Source organism: Saccoglossus kowalevskii, chromosome 5, assembly GCF_978046115.1.
Source record: "Saccoglossus kowalevskii chromosome 5, keSacKowa6.1, whole genome shotgun sequence".
In the NCBI taxonomy this organism is placed as follows: Eukaryota; Metazoa; Hemichordata; class Enteropneusta; family Harrimaniidae; genus Saccoglossus; species Saccoglossus kowalevskii.
Genome location: NC_140645.1, coordinates 11,430,954 through 11,450,505, shown reverse-complemented (window position 1 = coordinate 11,450,505; position 19,552 = coordinate 11,430,954). Strand labels below are relative to the sequence as shown.

The 19,552-nt window shown below is 35.9% G+C and overlaps 1 protein-coding gene across 1 annotated transcript in view; it reads right to left on the bottom strand.

Moving 5' to 3' along the window:
* LOC100374897 (amyloid-beta precursor protein-like) overlaps window positions 1-19,552 on the bottom strand; it is a 48,584-nt gene that overhangs the window by 5,262 nt on the left and 23,770 nt on the right. The window contains exons 2-6 of the mRNA XM_085499126.1: window positions 10,135-10,308; window positions 5,253-5,379; window positions 4,743-4,979; window positions 1,471-1,736; window positions 788-946 (exon numbers count right to left, since the gene is read on the bottom strand). Coding sequence (XP_085355252.1) covers window positions 788-946; window positions 1,471-1,736; window positions 4,743-4,979; window positions 5,253-5,379; window positions 10,135-10,308 — 963 coding nt within the window. The remainder of the gene's footprint in view (window positions 1-787; window positions 947-1,470; window positions 1,737-4,742; window positions 4,980-5,252; window positions 5,380-10,134; window positions 10,309-19,552) is intronic.

Here is a 19,552-nt window from a genome sequence, read left to right as displayed (position 1 = left end):
CAAGAAAGTACTTGGCATGCAAGCCTCGCCTGAACACAGTGGTGCAAGTAATTATGGGAGCTGTGTTATTGAAATCAAAATGGCATAGATTGGGAGATTGATAATTAGCTCTTGTGGATCTTGATTTGAGAGAGTGACAGGTGTAATCACTCCTTAAAAAGTCTGGGCATGCTTGTTTGCCCAAAGCATAGCAATTGTTTCATGAGAGTGCTTGTAAACATTAAGAGTTGGGGTTAATAACAATATTTACAAACAATTGTGGTGTATGATTCTCTGGATTGATAGTTTTCCCCTTTAACTGATACAAACCTGTGGTAAAAACACATTTTCCGTATATCAGTACTTGGAATTTTATATAGAAATATGCCTGAATTTTTTTTTTTTTAAATGCAAGCTTTGAGATGCATGTATGGCATGTGAATTGTTATTTTTCTGTGAGAATAAATATGCCTCGTACATGACCCCTAAAGATCACACATCCTGGTACTTTGCATGACCCCTGAAAGGTCACACATCCTGGTACTTTGCATGACCCCCCTAAAAGGTCAAACATTCTAGTACTCTCTAGGTGCATTGTTTGTGGTGCACACTAACGGTAACAATTTCCAACACTATACTTAATAAATATATGTTAAGATCAATTGTTCTTGAAATTCTGTGACAACTACTTAAATATTTGGAGGGTATATTCTTGTCGATATTTAACCTGTAACACCAGAAACTACCAGGATGTACGACCTTTTAAAGGTCATGCATATGGCTTATTATTGAATGATCCAGTACTTACTTTGGGGTTGATTGCTTGCAATGCTTTGGTGTATGCCTCTAAAGCCACACGCTTCTTCTCATTGATGTTTTTCTCAATATGTTGTAGATGCGTATCACGTAGCTGTTCCCTTAGGTTCTCGGCTTCTTGCTCCAATGACATCACAGTGGTTTGGAATCTCTGCAACAGTACACCAACACAAAGTTTGGTGAGGTGTGTAGTGCTCACAGAAAGTATTTTTACCGAATACCGTTAAATCAGTATTAGAAGTCACAGCCTCTATTATACAGTGAATGGAAAAGCAAACTAGCCAGCAGTATTGCAATATAGTTTACTGTTTTGCAAAAAAGATGAGCAACTTTTACAGTGCAAATGCAACGGTTTGTAATGTTAAGTGAATATCAATAATGCTTTATCAAAACAATGAACCATATAAGCAATGCTGCTGACTAGATTGGTTTTTCATCCACAGTAAAATGGTTCAATGCAGCTATTTAGTAGGAACACATACGAGAAATTCAGAATTTTAGTTCATTCAAAAAGAATGGGTGTGGCTTCTAAAACAAATTTTAATTTTTCAATAGCACACTAGTCACTAATCATTAATCCTAGGTTTTGGAACACTATTTTGAACTCTAACCTTTTGAATGCCAAAATTCACTTTGTCAATATTTTGAAATATTAATGTACACAATGACACATACCTCCATCATACCCTTTCTTTCCTTCTCGGCTGTCACAGCATCAGTTTTCTTCAACTCCTCGTAGTTCGCCTCAGCAGCTTCCCATTGCTTCATGACCTTTGACATCCGTTCACGATGATGCTGTTCGAGGCGTTCACGTGCCATCTCAAACTCGTTGTGCTCCTCGTTTGGATTTCCACCTTCCATTGTAAAGAACCGATCATCTTCGTCCTCTTTCAAGTCAATGCCCTCAATGACCAATGGTTCGGCTTCAACGATCTCCTCAGCTGTGAAAACAATACATTTTTTACATTATGTAAGCTGTGTACTGCGTTAATTTTGTGAAAATGAAAATTGTGAAACTGGTTGGGAAAATTGGTATATAGTTTACAGCAGATGCACATTGCAGAGAAGTTTCCATCAGAGGCGATGTCATAATCTTGCACAAATAATATTAGGCTTGCTGTATAGAGAATTTCAGGATAATCTAAGATCTTGTAACAAATTCAGTCGTTGAGTACTGTAAATCACTTTGATTTCACGATAAATTTGGGAATTACACAAGACTGAAAATCAAGAAATTCAGTAGCAGTGAAAAATGTACCAGCGACTATCATGAAATATTGTCTTCCTAAAATCCATATAATGCTGAAATTAAAAACATGACAACCAGTGAAATTTTACCAGTTTACAGCACATTTGCACTACAGAAATTTACATTATATATTTTTGCCATATCAAGAAATAACAATTTTAGTTTCTCCCTTGACACTCTGATTAAATCCATATAAAGAAGCTTGAGAACTTTCAGATACAAATGTCTTCAGTTTTATCTCAATTCTAATTTCCCAAGTGGCTCAAACTTAGACCCAGAGACAAGAGAATTGAACATGTTTCAACACTCCAAGAAAAATGTACAAGATATTGAACATAGAAAAGCATTCAGAAAAGAACTCCAGCATAATTAGTAGTGATTTTTTAGTAATGAGAAGCTAGCTAAAAATGATGGCTGATAAGAGCAGTTCACAAAGCCAAGATTCAGCTGCTTGGTGTAGGGGACTGAATGTGTGTGTGTATTACACATAATGTTTTAATTATGTGTAATTTAATTACCGGATTCGACTGATACCCCGCCCATCCTAAACCCCGCCCATGGGCGATGTTTCAAATAGTGGGCGATGTTTTGGTCCACACATTGCCTGACTGAACCAACAAACATTTTTACAGACCCCAATTTTCCTCGTCCGACATCTTGCATCGAGCGCGCTATTTCAAATATGACGCAAAAAATAATTCACTGTGAAGTCGAAACGTGTAAAAATCCAATAAATCCAATGCTGTATACGAATTGTTGTTGCATGAAAAACGGTATATGTTTGTATTTTATGCAAGTATTTATCACCAATTTCTAGAGTAAAAGTCTTAACTTTAGAAGGTACGAGTATTATGGCTCGTGAATACATTTCACTTGCGTTTATTACACTCAAATAAAGTCTGCACTTGAAATGAATGCTATTTACGAAGTTTGAAATACACAAGCCTTCCTGATTCAGCCTCTTGGTTGATTTGACAACGGTAGGTATCGTTCATGTTATCTTTGTATTGCATTCCTGACAAAAAGTTCAAGATCAGTAAACAGGAAATTGGCGAACTAAAATGTCTCCTGCGCTTCACATGCGACATAATTATTAAAAAAACACTGAGTTAAGCGGTCGTGTACGTTCTAGAAATCTAACCTTGCACACATTATCTTGTATTTGAAGTGTTTTTTTTGTCCAAAAAAGACGTTCCCTTTCAGTAAACTCTTCGAGTTTGTGGTATTTGTGGAGTTGACAGGTTTTTTGCACAAATGATAGGTAACTATATTAATTTGGTTGAAGCTGGGTGGCTCGAATTTAAATATCAGCGCGTGAATTCTGGAGGTCATTGTCCAATGCCGCACGTGATTCAAACACATGGTTAGTAGAGATCAGTCGAAATGTACGTGAATAATGCGATCGAAGTGCGCTGCCCAGAGTTTATTATAATACATATTCACTTTATTTCGAATAAAATAATTCACCATTGGGAACATCGATGAATCACAAGACACCTGACTACTATGATTTAAATGAGCCCATGTTTATGTTTGCGTAATTATTACGAGTGCAACGCATTATAAAGTCTGTAATATAAATTACTTGAGTTTGCGTAATTATTATGAAAGCATTACAAAGTTGAAATATTCAGAGCCTGTACTGTAAACAAATTTGCGTCATTAGAAAAGCAGCGCACCAAGTAAACGATGTTGATATATTCAAAGCCAGAGTTGCAGACAAGTTAAGTGATTACAGTATCGTCGGATATAATAACAATTTTACTAGACCGACGCGCGGAGCACGAAAGAAAAAGGTTGCTACGTTAACGCGCCAGTTCAGTGCGTGACTTGGGGTCAAACTTTGGTCAACACACACTTGATGTCAGCAGTATCGCCGCGCAGCAACAGTTTGTAAAAAAGTACTTGAAGTTCAATTGCGCCCAAAATGATTTCGCAGATTACTCGGTTGTCACAGCGTGTGTTGTCATGTCCATGATGCACCCCGTTTCGACTTTGGCTTGCTTTTCCTTCTTGTTCACGTAATGCAATCTCTCACCAATGTATTAAAACACTTTGAATTTATACTTTGCATGATTATATTTGGTCAACGCGAAACAATATTTTTTCTAAACATTTTCTGAGACCATTTTTATCAGTGCAGGGTTATTTTTCCGGACAAGATGGGCTTCGTAATATCTGCCATAACATCGCCCAGGCGATCTTTTGGTCCACATTTTTCTAAAAAAAAACTAAATCCTCCATAAGATCGCCCAGGGCGGGGTATCAGCCGAATCCGGTACTCCTAAATCCCCTGGCAAGATGTCTTCATGTTACAAAATGTCCATCACAAATTTACAATCACTAATAGGCAAATTCAAAAACCACACTCACAAAAAGCACAGGAAAGAGCGTATTGAGACCAACAGGATACTAAGTTTACCCATCATCTTTTAGAACCAAAACCAAAATTCAAAAGAATTGCGTTCTGAGATGGGAACAATAACAAAGGTCAACCACAAGTGCTGATACTGTCTTCAATGGTAAAGATTAATGGATTCCCGATTCTATCGTCAGTGACGTGATAAGAATTTGGACTACACATGGGTTAAACTGCCTGCTGAATGTGCCTCCAATAGCCAAAATGAATCGGGGGAAAAATAGCAGTGACAAGTGATGTGTTGTATTCCACGTTTATCCAATAATAAAAACAACTTACTCTCTTGTTTCTCTGCAGATTCATCAATAGGACAGCATACAAATTCCACTCCACTGAAGACGTCTATATCACATGGCAGCAGCATACCATAGTCATGCAACTCCATACCACGAGTCGTACACGATTCCTTGGCTTCAAATTGCCACTTGTCGTGACTTAGACACACCGACGAGTCGTGGATATGTGCAAACTTGCATTTATTGGGTACCATCAGAGCATCACTTTCAAATTTACCAACTGTGGAAGGAAAGTTGTGTCAATTTGTTTTAGTGCAATTAATGTGGCATATGGGATCAGGCGTTAATTGAGCAAAGATGGTAGAGCGTAACCCTTTCAGCAAATTAAATAGTTGGCGCATAGCAGCGCATGTTAAAATTTTTTTGCATGATAACCATATTGAACATGACATGGAGTGATGACTGAGCCGACAATATAACACCATCAATTGGGAAAGGGGTGCGAGTGGGAGTTCCTGGTGTATTGCAGATATCTGCATGTTGTACAACTTACCTATACATCTGAATGGTGTAACTTTATGGGAATGTTTACATTTAGTACCACCAATCTTGCACCATTGTGCAATGGTCTCATCTTCATTGGCTTCAACTACATTTGTTATCTCCAGCTCTGGGTACATCTAGAAACCGAAACAAGACATGAATCTTATAAACACATTAGCATTTTAGTCACATTATTGAAGTATTAATGATAAACTTAAAATACTGTAAAATTTTTTATTTTCACCCAGAATTTATTTTCGCCGAAAGGTAGAAGCGGTGAAAATAAAATCCAAAACTCGCCAAAAATCAGCACAAATGAATTCCGTACAAACGGTCAACATTTTGTTTTCCTTAAAAATTAATTCCAGGTAAAATAATATATTATACAGTACTGGAATTCAGATAAGGTTTTCCTAAGGTTTTTTTTTTCTTATTTAGTAAATTCATTCATCACTATGCATCTCAAGAATAGTTCCTAATCATGTTTATTATAAAGCAGTAAAAAAAATTAAGTTTTGTTTGGATGGGGTGATTTAACTGTTTTGCTTTTTTTTATTATTTACATCTATTTACCCAGCAGCAGCATATTAGACAGCCACTTACAGACTTGATATAGGTTGAATGATAACATTTGAAAACCCAAGTAAATCAACCTAGTCATTAATACTCATTCATCGATGATGCATGTGCAATACTAGTTTTGTCTATTTGACATTTAGTGAATGATTTGTCTAATTTATATTCAGAATTGTGACATACAATTACTACAATTAGGGGATATGTAGAGAAATAAATGCCTAACATCATCCAGACCGAAATGTGCTTGACAGCTTGATTTAAAATAATTTGACTCCATTGTTTAGTGTCTATTATAAAACCTGCATGGACCTTTAACTTCATTTCCAACATGACAATATTGCTCCCACAATGCAACTGTTGAGTGACATGCTCAGTAGCCCAATATTTGAATTCATCTCAAGTCCCCTTAGGGTAAATCACTAGAGATAAAGCTTTTGTAGTGCATTTCAATAAATATGGATATATCACCAGTTGTGCTTGGCACTTTGGAATCTCAAACAAAAGGGTTGGATTCTGATATGAATCTTACATATGAAAATTGGTGCTTACAAGTCTTAGTAGGGGATTTGGATTATAACACGATCTAAATCCAACGTTAAGCCTATAAACGTTCTATTGTTTTTAGTGCCAAACCCCTTTGTTAAGTACAACAACAAATATTTCGTTTGTGTTTGTGAGCTCTTGTGTGATTGGTCAATGCATGGACAGCTCTTCCACTTCCGTGTTTTACTCCCTATCAATTTGGGCCATGTTTAACCATAGACAGTATAGTAGTATAGTAACACCAATGTCACACGCCGTATGCCCAACGTAAGCAGGGCTGGAATATTATGATGAGCAAGTAAACAATGACGTCATATTTACTTCCATGCGATGTCACTACTTTCGTATCGAACTACAAGTATCTTTCCGCAATGCGCATCTTCCGAGCACACAATAGTTATCAGATGTTCTCGTGAACGTGGTTCACTAGTAAAAAATATGACTTTTAATATATATGTTCCTGTTTAATTGAATAAAATTAAAAGTTAGTTTCAGACGGCAGTAATGTTTCCGTACATGTTATATTCAGTCTGTACCCCGTTTTCGACAAAATATTTGAATATTTTTGTTTTCATGGTGCATGAATCTTATTATGTCTTTGTTTACCGACTATGCTAGTTTTTTATTTTTCTCTGCCACGCATTTTTTTTTTCAAACAGACTTTGAATCCGTATGTTCTCTCGTCTGTCACCATCTTGACAATAGTTCACACTCTTTCAACCGGAATTCATGTCTAAGGTTGTACCCCGTTTTCGACAAAATACTCGAATATTTTAGTTTTCATGATGCATGAATCTTCTTATTATGTTATTTTCCACCGACTGTGCTCGTTTTTTGTTGTTCTCTGTCTTGCACTTATTTTGAAATTAACTTTCAATCCGTCCGTTTTCATGTCTGTCGTCATCTTGACTACTTATTCACACTCTTTCAAACGGAATGCATGTGTAAGTTTGTACCCCGTATTCGACAAAATACACGAATATTGTTTTCATGATGCATGAATCGTCAAATTTTGTTATTTTCACCGACTACACTTGTTTTTTGTTGTTGTCTGTCTCGCATTTTTTTAATAGACTTTCATTCCGTTTTCACGTCTGTCGCCATCTTGACTACACGTCCAGTCTTTCAGCCTGAATGCACGTCTACCTACGTTATACCCTGTTTTTATTAATAATTTCAACAAAACAACTCGAATACTTGTGAATAAATGAGGCACGATTGTCTTTATTATTTTATTTTCACTATTTTCGGTTTTACGTGACGATCAAGAAAACGCAAATCTTCGGTATTTTCGATGTTGATGCCCGGGCTCTGAATCACACAGAGTTGTTAACATGAATTGCTGTGTCTACTGCGTTTGGATCTTCTTCACTATCATTTCCACCGTCAAAAAAATCCGAAAAAAAAACATCGAGCAAATCATCTACACACGGGAACTCGTGATCAGCAACGGCCATTTAGAATACCCATGGAATACCGTAGGCGACTCTCGTCAACGAAATTACGCAGTCCGCTTCATTGATTGTTTAGTTTGATAATTGATAAACATATATTCGGTGTGAGACTGTTGCTTTCAAGTTGTGTTAATACAAAGATGATTTAAACTTGTCCCTTCCGTTACCAACGTATTCAATATACGAAAATAGCATGTGTGTGCGTTTGCGTGAGTGAAAGATGCAGGCGAAATTTCTCGTCAGTTCCATTTATTTCGAACGCGCGTGGTCGGCACCTTTGATTGCGTTTATTTTGTTCTTTCATTCTCGAAATCTATCACTGGCACCGTTTATTTTGTCATGTCTCACAACTGAATGTCCAAGCTGACTTTGTTTTGGCTGTATATAGTTTTGTGGACAAGGGAGGTCATCTTGGTTGCCTAATTAACTAATTAAAATACCTGTCAGGCATCTCTACCTTAACGCGAAATCAAAATAAATATTTAGTTTATGTTAACGGTTAGTTTAAATCAGCTCAACTTTTTTCCAGCCTACCCTGCTACAATAGAATGGCTGGAGTTGCTTGTCCTTCCTACTATATTGTCTATGGTTTAACTCCGGCGTTACGTCCAAACGCCACCTTTTAACATCACTTCACCTATTAACAATTCACCCCTAGACGTGATAATTTCATTTCAATAGTAAAAATCCATTCTCAAAAATCCAAATAATTACAACCTCACCGAAATTCATTTTCTATTCTTACCCACAAGCCACACCCAGACCATTCATCAAAACGAGTGGTCTGGGGTATACTAGTACTCTGACCCATGCCGAGGACTTCCTGTTTGTAATGCTATATGATAAATCAGATTAACTATCACGTGAAGCCAAAGACAATTGTCTTTGGTGAAACCAAATGAAAATCATTCTAAAATAACGTACTTATACCCAATGGATTCTGGAAAAAAATGACATTTGCAATAATAATCGACGAGCAGGTCCGGGTAGTAACGTTCGGTTGACGAAATAGACGATACAACAGTACTGATTGGACCTACATGAATGCTACTCTATTTCACATAACCAAATGTTGTTGTTTTTTGCTGTTGTACATTATCTTCGGTAATAACTCCGAAAGTGAAGTCTTATATCTTCAGCAGAACGGTGTCAATATTTAAAACTGCATTTTGTCTGTCTCAAGCGTGCCTCAGAATGATATAGATCTTGGCCGATCGTATTTTTTACAAAGGACCTGAATGTACAGCACTAATTTCACCCAACCTCCTGCTCGCTTCTGCTTTTCGATTATCATTTTTCATCGCTTTTGCAACCGCCTGTTGAATAATTTTCGCTTATTTTTTCGAGCGCGCGAACCCAGAAATATCGCCCGTCTGCATGCTCGCATTTTAAATACATGGCCGTGGCATCAATTTGTTCCTGGTGTATCTGCTCTCTGCCCTAAGGAGTTAGCATTGCCTGTATCACATAATTGTCTCGATAATCATGTTGTTGAAACGATATAGCAGCCCTGGATTCAAACGGAACACAGTCCCGCTGTACGTTCGCGAACGAAACAAAGTATGATGGTTTGGAAGTGTCGTTTGAAATTAAATAATGGTTAATACTCATTGAATCCTCAAACTTTAGCACTAAAACAACCATTTCGACAACTCATGTGCCAGTGTTCAGTGTTCAGTGTTTGAACAAGCGGTCAGTGTTTTTAATAAGCGAGTGAGAAAAAAAAGGGATAAAAACATGGTCGTGTTTCCGGTCGGAAATTAAGTGATATGTTATAAAAGCGAAATATTGGACGAAATGAGTATTGATGCCCATTTATAGCTTGACATGCGTCACCAAATGGGGACATGGTTAGAGTTGGTAGTACCATGGAAGGTACTAATCCATGGTAGTACCAGTACTAGTATACGCGGGGAGGGAGTCCAGAGAGGGAACAGCCAGCATCCCTTTTACGGGAAAACGTGAAATCTCGACGGATTTGTTTCGTTCTCACATGTAATATTAGGTTTTGCGGGCTTCTGAGTTCAAAAATGATGACCAAATCAGCTAAAAAGCAAGCGTTTAGAAACATACCTATGCAGAGTTGGTTTGCCAGTACTTAATCCATTTTTAACACCTAGGCTACTCTATTGACATTGGTTGTTTATTTCATGGATTTGGCACTTGAGGCAGCTGATAAGCCGTGTCGAAAACGTGCACAAAACGACCATTCTGTGCACGTTTTCGACACGGATTAAAAACAAGTTGTAAGCACAAATTTTCATATATAATATCTCTCTTTCTAAGCACAACAGCTTTGTCTGACTGACATCTTACCTTTTTACAATAATCCAGTATTTCTGTATTCTTGTCTTGACAGTCAGCATATCTGTCGGAATCGGCAACCCAATCACCAGTCACGAGGTCTATGTGCATACTCACACTACCGCAATACTGGGCAATTCTTGGGGCCGGGTGACCTTTGGAAAGGTCAAATGCTCCAGCAACAGCCTAATAATAAAAAAAGGAAAATCAAATTATATTTAAATGCCAGAAAATGTCAGTTCTGTAATTTATTCTCTTACATATAGTTCAGGTATATGAAAGTTTGATTGTTGTGAGTGAAGACTGCTAATGGAATAAACTATCAGACAAGGAAAAAAAAAATTGTGTTTCATTGACAGGCTTTATAAAGTAGTGAGTAGTAGGCAGGTAGAGTTTTTATTCAATTTTACTTTATTATTTACTTTCATGGAACTACCTGTTCAATCATGTTATTTATATCGCAGTCGTGCGTTTAATACAGACTTAATCTTAAGTAAAAATGATGATTGCAAGTTAGTCATACAGTAGTAGTCCATTTTCTGAGTCATGTCTTGTTCTCAAGTCGACTATGTCTAAGGACAAAATTAAATTTTCATGTGAGTGAATTAAATAAAATAAAAAAAAAATAATTTCATTAAATATATTGATAGGTACAGTTATCAAAAACAATTATTTTTTTTCCCTATTAGTGTTTCACAGACTGCTGAATAGGGCAATTCTCAGAAGTTGAAATGTTTCGGGAAATGCACATTAATATCAAAATTAAATTTCAACCCAATATAGCAAGCCAATGAAATTGCAGGCATTTTAGTCAAATCAAGACACGATTCATGCATGAAGTAAAATTCGTTAGAATGTCACATAGTTTGAAGTAGTAATTCACACTGTATTCATTTTACAAAACCTTAAAATGGCCTTTTCCTTCATTTGCATTAAAGTCAAGTTGAATAACAATACAGTAGAGGATATTTTTTTTTACCGACAGATAACGACTGATAACTAAGCTGCCAGCTAAATTGTTTACAGCTCTCATGGGAGTAGAACCTATGAATATTATCCAGTTGTCATGGAAACATGCTATTTGTAAATGACATGATCAAATCATGTTCAGAAGCGAAACAGCAAATTATATGCACAAATATTCCAAGACAATCCAACAAAAGAGATGATGTACAAAATAGACATTACTGCAAAGAATGTTTTATAGCAAAAACAAATTGTATGGCTGCCTTTACTGTACACATGAATTATTGCGCTGTCACTATTATATCAAAATGAATCAGTCAGATAGTCCTTGTTCGGTTCGATATACGATAAGCAGAGTCTCCGATATGCAATCAATCGATGTAGCAAATAAAAGCAATTATTAAAACCATCTTTCATCATTGCAGTTAGTATAGCAATGTATGTACATGTAGGTGAAAGTATATCAATTTCTAGTCTACTACTAATTATGTGTGCGTGTAGGAGGGCGTGGTAAACAATTACTTCTGTTTTGTGTGTTCGCACGTGTTTTCTTGGAGTATGTTGATATGCCAGGTGGAACTGAATTGTGGTGATTTTATTGCAAAACCGTTTTTTTTTTATCAGAGCTATTTCTCAGAAATCATTTTCCTTTATGTATATTATTTCAAATTACAATTCTGAAAACCAGCCCTTCTTTCTCAACTGACTACATGTAACAATAAAAAAAAAAATTAATAATTCTTTCCAGGGACCAATAAACAGACAGACCACGAAATTGTAGATGCAGCATAGAAGTTTATTAGAAGTTAAATGTACCAGCTGATAATATCTGAATACAAATCATTGTATAATAGAACCCCTATACACGAACTGAGGGTACTTGACGATATATCACATGTCAATACAAAAGCTGATTGTACATGTAGGTTTCACAATCTGTCACCACCAACAACACAAGGAGTACAAGGAAGCAAGCTGGTCATTAGACTGGCGCAGTCGAGGCGATTAACTTGTTTTTGTAGTTTAAATAAAATTAAAAAATTCGCGAAATCACGCCGACTGGTTTATTCTGCAGGAAATTCATTGCTATTAAATATTCATGAACTGCACATATTATAATGAGGTGGGCGCGGAAATACGTGCATAATGAGGTCAACATGGTAAAGGTCACACACTGCAGACCCAACATGGCGGCATGTTGAAATTCGAGTTTGTCGTAGTCGTTTCATAAAAATAAAATTAACTCTTACTAGTTACTGTTACAATCAGCCGACGTCTTCTCGGTCAGAGGTCAGTTGAAGAGACGTTGTGATTGGCTTAGATGATTGTCAATTAAAACACTCATTAACATAATTATCCGTTGAAAAAACGACGGGTTCCTGCAGTGTCGATAGAGGGCCATGCAGAATAAACCAGTCGGGTTGATTTCACAGTTACAGGTGATTTCGCGCTAACACCGCCATTTCGCGAATTTTTTTTTTTACAAAAACAAATTAATCGCCCCGACTGCGCCAGTCTAGCTGGTCATCAATATTTCTCAGTCTGATTGCTTGTCATAATTGGTTCAATTGTTTTCATAATGTATTCACGACAACCAGAATGGATCGCCCTAATTCTTTAAACCATTCAGAGCACATAATGCAGACTAAGAAAATGGCCCTGACCTAAATGTTCATTCTGTGGGGGAAAAAGTCGATTGCATTTCTACTATCACCAAGCTTTGCAAGCTTCATAAATTTATTCAAGCATTACAGAGAAAACTAATAATAGTAAAAATAAGATGAATTCTTAAAATTGCGGTAACTCCTAATTGAATTGCCACAACACGCTTGAATACATTTATTTTACACAAATTACTTGCGTAGCGTGGGACCCACATCAGACACAAATTCAGCAAAGCGACAGACACTTTAATCTATTTGTTTTCAATTGTGTGTTATGTTTGTATAAACAATTCTGTAATTCTCACAAAAATGTTGTATAAATTTACTGAGAAATTGTGAAAAGTTGGTTCACAAGAGTGTGAATATCTGTTTAAAAAAAATTGGCATATTTTGAATATTTATTATTGTAAATACAGGACAATTAAAATAAATTTCTTCATATTTTTTAATTTTCTGAAATTTTCTGATACAATACTAATTTTCTCAAATACATGTACAACATTTATACTGGCACATATTAACCATGACTTTTCTACAAGAGAATTCATCTCCAACGAAATGAAAGTCAGTATTATTGTATAAAGCCCATTTAATGACAGTGACGTATAATGAGTACGTGCCATAAACGTCTTTAATGTGTTAACACCTGGCATTATTAAAAAAATTACAAAATATTAACAAGGAAATAAAAATCATTAATTTCAATAAATAATTAAATTTGTATGAACATAGTCTATCTTTATTCAAGCAATTAACCCCAAAATGCTGACATCAAATTTTTTCCGTCTTTTTTCATCTCCTCTACTGTTTCCATGGATGAGTCAGGTACATTTAAAAGGCTTTGAGAAACGTATTTACGAAGTTATGTACTTGTATCTTCCTGTGAGTCACAATGAATCATCTTTCAATGATATATGTGGTTAGGAACACCAAGGGGAAATAATCGCAATATTTGTAATATTCTAACCAACATAATACTTGTAAAGTGACATATCTGAAATTTTTAAATTACTGGGTTGCATTATAGTGATTCAAGCAATAATGGAAATACAATTAGGGTATTGGATTTAAGTATGGTTAGTCAATATGACATTTTCTGCACATTTGACATGCGATTGCATTACACAATTTAGTGATTACTTTGTGGACACTGTACTCCAGGATGTTGACAATTATTTCCAGTTACAAATTTGTTTAGTGTTAAGGCGGATCATGAATGTCACATGTCACAGTTAACTGACATATGTTGATGCAAAAAGGATCGCACTTGTTCAGTGTTTTCACAAGATACGAGACACGAAACATTTTGCTTTATGGTTTAATTTTTTTTACCCAGGGTTGCTACTGCCATAAGAAAAAATTTAAACATAAAACAAACATTTGACTCCACTGTCATTTATGTCTCTAGTTCCACATGGATGGGAAATCGTCTCTGGATGAAATAATTTCACCCTCATATTCAATTTCTGGTGAGAACACTGCCTGTTGACAAAATATTGTATGTCAATGCAACAGGATACTAACTAGGTATGGCTACATATAGGCTAAGACTATAACAGTGTACAATTTTGTAACTGTGATATGGCAGTAACTAATGGGATATAGCCTTGTACAAGGGTACAACTAATTGTAGAGTATATACAGCCATGTAATAGGGTACAGCTGTCCACATATCAAGGTATCATTATGTAGTGGGGTACAATTATGTATTGAGTATGACAGGGTACACAGCTGGCAATGTAGCAGCGGTACCATTATGTAGTGGGGTACACTTATGTAGCAGGTATGACAGGGTACACAGCTGGCAATGTAGCAGTGGTATCATTATGTAGTGGGGTACAATTATGTATTGAGTATGACAGGGTACACAGCTGGCAATGTAGCAGCGGTACCATTATGTAGTGGGGTACACTTATGTAGCAGGTATGACAGGGTACACAGCTGGCAATGTAGCAGCGGTACCATTATGTACATGTAGTGGGGTACAGTTATGTAAGAAGATAGGGCTGGATATATAGTAGGGCACTGTTATGTAATGGGATATGGCCACTTGTTAAAAGATGTATACCACCATGTAATAGAGCACGACTAGCTACAAAAATGTATGTAGCGGGGTGCCGTTATGCAGTGAGAAAAGAGTTAAGTAGGGTGGTACAACCATGTGTTGCAGGGTACAGCCATGTTGCGGCGGGGTACAGCCAGGTGTTCCACAGCCATTTAACGGTGTGGCTGGCTAAATAGTGGGGCTACGATTATGTAGTAGGATACGGCATGGTACTGCTTGCTATGTATTAGTTGTGTGAAACAAAACGTAGGGTATGCATGTTATATACAAGTTGTATACAGACATCAACCAGGGTACAACTAGCTATGTAGCAGGGTATAGCTACATGAATGTATCAGTTACAGCTATCTACCAGGTATATTGTTCCTTCTACTGCACAATTAAGGTCACTGAGAAAAATATCAAAAGTAGTTATAAATTGAAAATCTGCATGTGCTGAACGCTGAGAGTTCAATCATTAATAATATAAGGTAGAACATTACCTGCAAAGAAATCCCTGCTTTCCATGACATTCATGAAACTTGTAAAGATAATACAATTGAGTCGAGTAAATTTGCTGGAGCCATGGACTATTATCAGTAGTTTGTTGATGTAATTAAATTAACATTTTTGCAAATTGCATTTGGTATTTTTAAACAGTTCGATGCTTAAGGTATTATGACAAGATAATGCAAACAGTGAGTGCTCAAGAGTGTCATAAAAAGATAATTCTATTCTGTGCATGAAACAGAAAACAGCACGGCCATTATATTACACATTTCACACTATGATAAGTTAATGCCCGAGGTCAAACCTTCAAGCATAATTTGAAAAAAACAAAACAATTTGTTATAAGGGATTTCAAGCTAGTACATGTTTTTATTAAATTAATGATAGAATAACGCATCAATTATTAACATGAAATCTAAAGACAACCAATAATTTTTTTTATATATTTTGTAGTCACGTAGCACACGTTCAGTTTTAGTAAAAATAATGGAACCCATATCAAACCTGATACACCATTGCTTTCAAACAATAGCATCTTTAGTAAATCGATTCTATCAATTATGCTAGTAGAAATATATAGCCTAATTTTTGGGAACTTTTTTTTTTTTTTAATTTTAAAAAATGACCTACCTGAATAAACCTCAATGCTATTCAAAATATTCACAATAAGACAATGATAAAATGATGGCCTTGAAATTAACAGACTTTATAATCATCAAGTACATGTTTGTCAATGAACAAGCAGCCTGTTGGCTGTTAGCAATGCACATTTCAATTAAAGAACTGAAGATATCATTAGAAAATGAACAATATGTATAGTATCAAAGCAATCAGACTTGCTGTTTTCAACAAGAATTCAAAAATATCACTTTTTACCAAAAATTACATAAATTTCACTAAAATTGAAGATATCATCACAAAATGAACAAATTGAGAGAGTTCCACGTGTAGTACCTATATATGTAATATCAAAGCAATTGGACTTGCGGTTTTTAACAAGAAGTCGAAAATATCACTTTTTACCAAAAATGACAAAAATATTCACCAAAATTGAAGATATCATCATGATATGAACAAATCTAAGAGAGGCCTACCCAAGGTACATATACACCAAGTATCAAAGCATTCATGCTTATACTTTTCAAGAAGAAGTCGAAAAAGTAAAACATTGATACTGACGATGACGGACCAACAATCACTCATATGATAAGCTCCGTTCGACAAAGTCGACAGCGGAGCTAAAAAGGTAGCGCAAAACTCACATTAGCTTTATTAATAGCACATACAGTTACATAAATGACATAGGCCTGTCTCAGGTGTAGTGTAGTGCAAGCGTTTCGGCATCGAACGAGTATTTTTTTGGTTCATGTACACTTCTATCACATATGTGCTTATCATCGAGCAAAGACAACATGCATAATTACCTCATTAATATTCATATACAGAGAAGGGGACAAGCTATCAAATCTGTTTATATTTCCTCCAAATACTCAAGAAGCTAAAACACAAACATCCTACAAAAAGCCTCAACATCTATCACCACACGGCATTTAGTCTTGTACTGTTGTACTTTATAATCTATTCCCCCATTAATGCACTTAATGTCCTAATACCATGCATGTAAGCAAAGGGCGAAAGATGGATGCAAGGCTGTGACCTTATCTAAGTAAGCAACATACCATTAATACCTAACTATATACTGTACCATTTCAACTCTATTAGATGTCTATGCATATATGAAAATGACAGTGGTGTGCCTGTAGTCATATTTTTAGAGATCTGGCACACAATAAATGTAATTTTGTCATTATGCACATCATTTGGAGATTTCTCCTAATACTGCACATATACAACCAATCACACAAAGGGAAAGACAATATCTCCCCATTAATAACTCCCCCCCCCCTCCAAATAATAGTATAACCCATTTGGAATACATTATAGCAGCAAGATTGTTAAAAAGGAAATACAGAAGGCATCTCCAGCTGTGTGAATACCTCTCAGATCAAAACACTGCCAGATATCAGCATAGAGACACTTCAAACCACTGACGCAGACATCCTTAAATGCATTTCATTACACGAGAAAAGCGGGAAAAAAATCGCTAAAGGCGGGAATGCACATGTACCGATAAACACAGATCATGCAATGTTAAGCAAGGGGTGCGGAACATGACGCCAGAATGATCTGCATCCACAATTGACAATTATCAGATGACCTGAACAGGAATCTAATCCACCCCAGCACACATTCGATTAGAATATTTTATTTCCAAGAGGAAAGTCGATAATCTAAGGTTGTGTTCCAAGCACAGATTTCTTTCTACCAAGGGAAATGCCAAGAGATCATTAAAGAGTGTTCATGGATGTATGTAGCATTTTAAGTGGAGTTGTGTTTATCAAGTCACTTAGAAAATGCTGTAATGACGAACGCAGTTTATTTGTACAGGAAATATTGGTATGTGCTGCGTTTTTCAATAAGGTGGCAAAAGTAATAACAGTTTTTCAGTGTTATAGCAGAAATGAGACAACATCGATGTACAATGAAGCAAAATATAAACGATTTTCACGACATTAGTTTAAATTTTGATTTTTAAAGTACATGTGGCAAGGTAATTATAACAAATATTTAAGATTATTTTTTCCTGCATGGCACTAGACGCATACTGAAATATTCATGAGCGATTGTCTACTATACGTGATGGGATGTAATTAGATATTAATTAGTACTAAATAATTCATATAAAATTAAAAGTATTGAAATGTGAGAATGAGTAGTGGAGCATGACTTGCCTTTTGGCAAGGATGATTTATTTTATTTTTTTTGCTTTTATGTAACGAGTTTGTCACCAGGCAAGCGCTGGCCCATATCCCGTAAGCACAGCGCAAAATACAAAAGATACATCAAGACAGATAATGAATTATACGGGTCTATGAAATCACTAAATTTTGAAGCATGTTTTTATGATTGTACCTCAAATAGAGCCAAAGTAAACAAATTGTTTTCACTTTACATTAAGTACTAATGAAGATGCATTTTTAATAAGAGTTAATACAGGATTTTAATACATCGATTTTCAGAGGGACACCTCCAGTTCAGTCTAATCTTAGAAAAAAATTACTTACTGAATTAAAATTAAGAAAAAAGTTTGACTAATAGTGTCCCATGATTCCCTTGTACAGTCCCAGCAACCATGTCCCATGATTTCCTGGTGCAGTCCGAGCAACCATGTCCCATGACTCCCTGGTGCAGTCCCAGCAACTATGTCCCATGATTCCCTGGTGCAATCCCAGCAACCATGTCCCATGATTCCCTGGTACAGTCCCAGCAACCATGTCCCATGATTCCCTGGTACAGTCCCAGCAACCATGTCCCATGATTCCCTGGTACAGTCCCAGCAACCATGTCCCATGATTCCCTGGTACAGTCCCAGCAACCATGTCCCATGATTCCCTGGTGCAATCCCAAGAAAACTGACAGGTTTTTATAGTCACGAATATCAATCCTTCAGGGAGCATGTTCTAATTAATATGCAATGATTGGTAAATAATTAATTAGACTAAAAATTATGAAATTGATGAATATATTAAATGTATCGGTATGTAAAGTGTTAATTTTAGAGAGTCTTTATAAAGCCACGCTTATTTTTTTTTTTGCCTTACAATGTACAGTGTAATCACATTTGTTATGACTACGTTGGCTTTACTAATATAAATGATAAACCTCTAGAGAAGGCTGAATACCACACAAAGTCTTGTGATGCACAGAAACCTGATGAATGCACTGAAAATCCTTTCAACAACACGTCTTTATAGCAACAATTTAGTGAATGATTTTTGGAACAATGTTTAATATTATAAAAAAACTCAATACAGTGAATTTCATGACATAATTGTTTTTCATAAGAATTCATTTATATATAATATTTAACCTTCAAAAAATTGTGCAAATATTCTGAGAATATGTTTTCACTGAAACCATTTGTTAATGCCCACACATTTCTTACCCACAAATCATTGCAGGTTTTCTTCATTTATTGCCCGAGTTATTGCCACGTACATACTGTTGAGATTGTTAGCTTCATTCAACAGTCATTTGAAATTTACAAAAAATTTAAATAAAAAAACATTCATGCATTTACAAAATTCACTAATTCGACATGGTTTTCAAATCTTCAAAACATTCAAAATAGTTTTAATTTAAACATTCCTAGATAAAATACAGCGAAAGTAAAGTAAGTCTTGCA